At 28.3% G+C, this 6,590-nt stretch overlaps 1 protein-coding gene across 1 annotated transcript; it reads left to right on the forward strand.

Moving 5' to 3' along the window:
- Window positions 1-2,277: 2,277 nt before the first annotated feature.
- LOC110630629 (PTI1-like tyrosine-protein kinase At3g15890) lies at window positions 2,278-5,743 on the forward strand. Its single transcript, XM_021778141.2, has 4 exons — window positions 2,278-2,399; window positions 2,491-2,641; window positions 3,244-3,506; window positions 4,974-5,743. The coding sequence occupies exons 1-4, from the start codon at window positions 2,350-2,352 to the stop codon at window positions 5,629-5,631; spliced, it is 1,122 nt and encodes a 373-aa protein (XP_021633833.1). The 5' UTR covers window positions 2,278-2,349; the 3' UTR covers window positions 5,632-5,743.
- The last annotated feature ends 847 nt before the right edge of the window (window positions 5,744-6,590 follow it).

A 6,590-nucleotide genomic window follows, 5' to 3' on the forward strand; every position in this document is an offset into this window, starting at 1 on the left:
CCGAACCGAACCGATTTGAAAATTTAGTTTGATTTTTTATACATTTCGATTTGGTTCGGTTTTTAATTTCAGAAATTTCAGTTATTTCGGTTCGGTTCGATTTTGATCAGAAAAAAATCGAAAAAACTGAACAAAACCGATTAGTGATAATAATACATTTTTTCAATAATATAGAGAAATTAAATCATATTAAAATTAAAATATTTTAATTAAATTTTAAAATATTAAAAATAAAGTGTAAAAAATAAAAAAAATTATTAAAAATCGAAACCGATCAAATCGAACCGAATCAGACCGGTTCGGTTTGATTCGGTTTCTGACCAAAATCGGTTCGGTTTTCATAAACACTAAAATTTCGGTTTTTAGTTTATTCGGTTCAGTTCAATTTTGAACCGAATCGACCGAATGCTCACTCCTAATTAAGGGAATCCACCGAAGCCGAAACCCAAATTATGTGAGTGAATAAATCCTCCTCTTACGGGTCGAGAACTTCTTCTCCATCCCCTTCAAACTATATTAGTATATCAAGATATTACATTTACATTTTTTTAAAAAAAAAAATCCAAGTGTATTTTATGGAGGAATAGTAAAGTATATTTGTCCAATTCATTCTCCATGTGTTTGTAAGTTGTAGTCTTGTAACTCTAAATACAAAAAATACAAGTAGGCTAAAACCACCCCACCAATAATAGATGGTCTTTGTTTTTGAATTTTGACCAACAAGGTGAGGCCATTTGGCAAGACAATGTGAGCTAAACACCAAAAAGAATATGTTACAAGTCGGTGGAAATTAACTTACCTATTTTAAAAATTTTAAATAATTATGTTAAAATATGTATTAATATTTAAAATTAGATAAGGATAAAATAGTAAAATATTTAGTTAAACCAGTTTATTAAATTTCTTAATTTAGTTTAAAAAAATGAAGAAATTAAACTTCTTAATTTTTGAATTAAATCAAGATATCACAAAATTTTACATAAAAATTATAAAATTGCGATTTTTGATTTTTCATCTAATTTAATAAACTAAGAAATTTAGCTAAAATATTTCATTTTGAGCTAAATTTAGGCTTAATTGAAATACTTTACCCAAGTATGAATCTGGACTTATGAAATTCAAATCCTGGTGGCGAGTTTTATCTTTATGCTGTAAAATGTGTAAAGTCAAACGTAATTAGTTCATATTTGTCTATGCTTGAATTTACATATACACACCACGCTTATATAGGATAATTTCCACAATAAAGTTGACCTTTTTCGGATCAATGTTTAATTTCACCCCAATATTTATTAAAAAGTTCACTTTAATCCATTTTTAATTTTTTTTTATTTAAATTACCTGAAAAGGTTTAATTCAGGCTCAATTTAGCCTAAAAATCAATAAATCAAGAAATTGAGTGCAAAAAATCATGAAACAAAATTGAGTTTCTTTGTCTTTGATTTAAATCAAAAAATATAAAAAAAAATTAGCTCAAAACGTTTATATTTGGGCTGAATTGAGGTTAAATTGAAAATTTTAAAATAATTTAAACAAGAAAATAAAAATAAAAATAGAAGCAACTTGCAAAGAAAAATGCAAAAAATTGACAGCAAACTTGACAATATGGAAAGTCCAAGATTCACAAATGCAAAAGCCAAAATAAGTGGCAAAAAGTTAACAGAGCTTGGAAGCTAGGGATATGTATATTTTTCCTCTTTAGAATTGGGCATCGGAAAGTTGAAGGCTGAAGGTATAATTTAATTTTTAACTTTTAAAAAAAAAAATTAAAATTTTTACCATTTTGTTGTCAATTTTTTTACATTTAATTTTTATAAAAATGTAATTATTTAACTATTATATACGATTATGAGCTACATATGCTTTAAATTCTCAAAAATTAATTAATTATATTTTTATAAAATTTAAGATCTAATAATTATATATTATAAAATTTAAAAATTAAATAGTTAAATTTTTAAGTGTTAAAAGATAATAATGTAAAAATTAAGATGCTAATTAATTTTTTACGTAAAGATCAAAAGGTGAAATTATACATTTAACTTAAACTAGAATTTGAGTGAGTGATATTCATTAACTCCATGTAATTATTTCTTATTAAAATGATAATATTTGAGGATCAATCTTCAGTTTTTTTCCTATGAACAATTTTTTTTTTTCACCAAACACTTAGTTACATCTGTCCACAGTACAACTAATACACACAACCCGGCCAAGGGCGGCTTCCACTTCAATAATAAAATGACGAGATTGCCATTTGTCCTGTTTAAAAGATGGAAGAAGCAAGCTTTTCCCTTCACTGAAAAACTCAACTCATCACCAACTTCTGCATAGTTTGATCTGCCAGCCATGGGATCATCCTTGAGTGGTTGCTGTGGTCTGAACAATACAGAAAAGGGGTAATGAATTAATCTTCTTCTCTTCCTCAAATGCTATCTATTATGAATTCCTCTGAAGTTTTGCATTAATATATTGGTTGTGATGAGATAGTGCTAACATGGTTGCTGGAGCTCGCACTTCATGGAGGATATTCACGTACAAGGAGTTGGAAGCAGCAACTAATGGATTCAGTGAGGAGAACAAGCTTGGGGAAGGAGGCTTTGGCTGTGTCTATTGGGGTAAAACCAACGATGGTCTTCAGGTATATATATTGGCTTTCTATATTTTTTTCCTCGTATTTGGTTTTGTAAAACAAAGATAGCTTCATTCACCTTGTCCATGATATGAAAGTGGAGAGTGAGGTGTCAAATTCCATAGTAAACACTAAAGGAAAGTAAAAATAAAGATGATATTTTACGGTATAAAATTATAAAAAAAATTGATAGATAAAATAAATTATCGTCGATATATCGATCATTAAATTATTAATTATTTACTAAGTAATTATTATTTACTTTCTTATAGTGAAAGTTCACAGGAATTTCAAACTGTTAATTATTTAGTCCTGTATTTTTTTGAATAATTAAACTTTTAGTACATTTATTTATTTAAGTGGTTAATAATCTGAAATGCTTTTTTCTTAATTAATCCATATAATTTTAAAATGTAACTATTTAATTAATCTCTGCAATTTCAAAATTATATTTATTTAGTTTTATAAATTTTAAAATAGCATCTATTCAACTCTAACACACACTCAGTTATTTTATTATTTAGTTATCGTTAAGCATATTGAAGATGTAACTCTCTCTATATTTACACATATATAGAAGTCTAACATTGAAGCTGTTAATTAACAAGTAGATTGCAGTGAAAAAGTTGAAGGCAATGAATTCAAAAGCAGAGATGGAATTTGCTGTGGAAGTAGAAGTGCTTGGAAGGGTTCGTCACAAGAATTTGTTAGGGCTTAGAGGATATTGCGTTGGGACAGACCAAAGGCTTATTGTTTATGATTATATGCCTAATCTCAGCTTGCTCTCTCATCTCCATGGCCAATTTGCTGCTCAAGTCCATTTAGATTGGAGGAGGAGGATGAAGATTGTAATCGGCTCAGCTGAAGGCCTCCTGTAAGCTTAATTAACATTATTATTATTATTATTAATTAAGTGGTAGGCTAATGATAGCTTTCACACTACTTGAGTTTAATTACCTCAATGTGATGAAAACTGAATTATTTATATGATATTAAAAAACCCACAAAAGGAAATTTTTTAAATAACCCAAAAAAGGTGCAACAAAAAAAAAACCATAAAAGGAAATTATATAAAAAAAAGGTGAGCAATTTATCACGAATAATTTAATTAACTCAAATAACAGTTTAGTTTAGTTTAATTTTTTTTTTTTTCAGTAAAAACTCAAGTAACAGTTTAACACCCTAAAATTCTCATTTTGTTATAATTTTGAGATTTGGCTGCGATTCCTCCTAATCTTAAAGATATGTATTTTAAAATTAAAACTGGCTTTCCATTTAACTTGATTTGAGTATTAAACCAATAATTGAATGAGTATTATCTGGATCCTAGCTAGATTTTGGCAAATTACTAATCTATTCATATTTTAAAATTACTCAATTGAAAAATTCATATATTTTATAAAATCAAACTCTAATTTATTAAATAAATCATTAATCACTTTAAATTTTTATATTGTTTATTTCTTATAATTATAAATATTAATTGATTTTTTTTTTAAATGGGGATTGGAGAATGGGGAGTAGAACCTAAGATCTCTTAAATTTATTTAGATACACTTACCACCAAATTATGCATGTTATAATTTAAATATTTATATTATTTAATTAAGTTAATAATTTAATTAAGCTGACTGATGGTCTATTTAAAAAAAAACAATTTAATTTTATAGAATATTTTTTTTTTGAAATAGGGGTTGGGAGAGTCGAACTTTAGACCTTTCAAGGCTACAGAATGCACTTTCCACCATGCTAAGTCTTGGAGTGCTAATTTTATAGAATATTGAAATGTGTTAATTGAGTAATTTTGAAATAAAACTAAATTAGTGAATTTCTTAAAAATTCAAAAATTTAATAATAATTCTTTTTAATTAAATTTATCAAACAATTGAGATAAATATTTGGACTAGTATATGTAGGTTCTATATTGTGAAATTTAAGAATTATTTATTTTTTTATACAACTTGGACATACATTGTTGATATTTTTGGTGAGGCATCAAGCTAGGACAAAATATGTGTATATATATATAGTGACCTAGAGATCCCACTCCATTTGGCTGGCATTAGGCAGCAGCAGCATTATCACAAACTATTATATTAATATCTGTTTATTTATTAGATGTTTGTTTAGTGCTAAACAACAATTTGTTCTTAAAAAAAATGCCATGGATCCATAAATACTATCATTATTGTCTCTATCACTCTCACATCAATTTCATTTTCTAATATAAATTTGTTGAGCGGTAGTATTCATCAATTGACCATGATTAACTTGAGCTTAGGTAAATTAAGTCGAATTTCTTATGATTTTTTATTTAATTTTATTAATTCTTATGTGATAGGTACCTGCACCATGAGGTCACACCCCACATAATTCACCGGGACATAAAGGCCAGCAACATCCTCCTAGATTCAGATTTTGAGCCACTAGTTGCAGATTTTGGGTTTGCAAAGCTAATCCCTGAAGGTGTTAGCCATATGACCACTCGAGTTAAGGGCACATTAGGGTACTTGGCACCTGAGTATGCTATGTGGGGAAAGGTATCAGAGAGCTGTGACGTATATAGCTTTGGAATTCTCTTGCTTGAAATTCTCACAGGAAGGAAACCAATAGAAAAGCTCCCAGGTGGAGTGAAGAGAACAATCACCGAATGGGCTGAGCCATTGATAATCCAAGGGAAGTTTAAGGACCTTGCTGATCCAAAACTTGGAGGAAATTTCAACGAAAATCAGCTTACACAAGCTATTAATGTTGCTGCACTATGTGTGCAAAATGATCCTGATAAGCGACCAAATATGAAAGAAGTTGTTAGCATGCTTAAAGGATATGATCCTAGAGGTAAAGTTATCCAAAATAGGATTGAGAGTGCTAAATATAATGACGAATTGCTTGCACTTGACCAAACTAGCGATGATGATGATGATAATGGTGGCGATAGCTGTGATATGGAGAAAAATGGATACAGTGTTTTTGGTTCTATGGAGGTGCAAAAAAAGTAAGATTCTTATATGCACAATCTTTTTCAACTTGGCATGTAACAGGTTTGGTGATTGAAAATTTACATTTAAAAAAAAATGTTTGAGATTATATAAAATATGTTTGTTAATTTTTATGAAAAAGAAGTATCTTATTTAATATAGATTATAAAATTTTTGAATATATATATTTTTTTCATGGATTCGAAATGTGACCTAGCACAAAAATTTTATAAGACAACAAGAAGAAATCTAAGGCAAGATGTAAAAGACTAATTGTTTGAGTGTGAAGAGCAAGGTAATTATAAGATAGACTATCCGGGTTGAAAAAATAAAACTGAAAGTAATCAATAACCGTTCTAATGATAGTTACATTACCAAAAAATTTTATATGTGAATTTAAATCATGGACATAATTTTTGAATTTTTGATAATGGTTCGACTTATCACGTGTTTATTAAGAAGTTGATTTGTCACTTGCAAAAAGATGAGCAGTGATTAATATATTTCTGGAGAATGTTTGTGCATTACTTGTAATATCATATTGAAGATGTATGATAGAGTTATTAGAATTATGGCTAAATGCATACGTGCACACAATGAATAGAACTATAGAATATTGACATAATTTAAGATTAATAAGGAACATGATTTCTCTTGAGAAATTAAACCCTAATAGATACAAATGCCATGCAAAGAATAGAATTTTCAAAGTGTGCAAGGTGTCTATAGTATTCATGAAAAGTAGTTTAGCCTTAGGATTGTATATTCTTCAAGATAGTGTAGTTCCAGGGAAAGTTGTAGAAGCATGCAAAAGTGGTTATCAAAATTAGAAATCATATTTAATCATCACAATAGCAGAACCTGTGGATGAACTTCAACATAAGGCAATGCATAAGACTAAAGACCATTGAAAGAGACATGAAACTAAGCCTTCTAAAATATCTCTAAGAAGCACCTCTTTAATAATATAAAACTTGACT

Source organism: Manihot esculenta, chromosome 14, assembly GCF_001659605.2.
Source record: "Manihot esculenta cultivar AM560-2 chromosome 14, M.esculenta_v8, whole genome shotgun sequence".
In the NCBI taxonomy this organism is placed as follows: domain Eukaryota; kingdom Viridiplantae; phylum Streptophyta; class Magnoliopsida; order Malpighiales; family Euphorbiaceae; genus Manihot; species Manihot esculenta.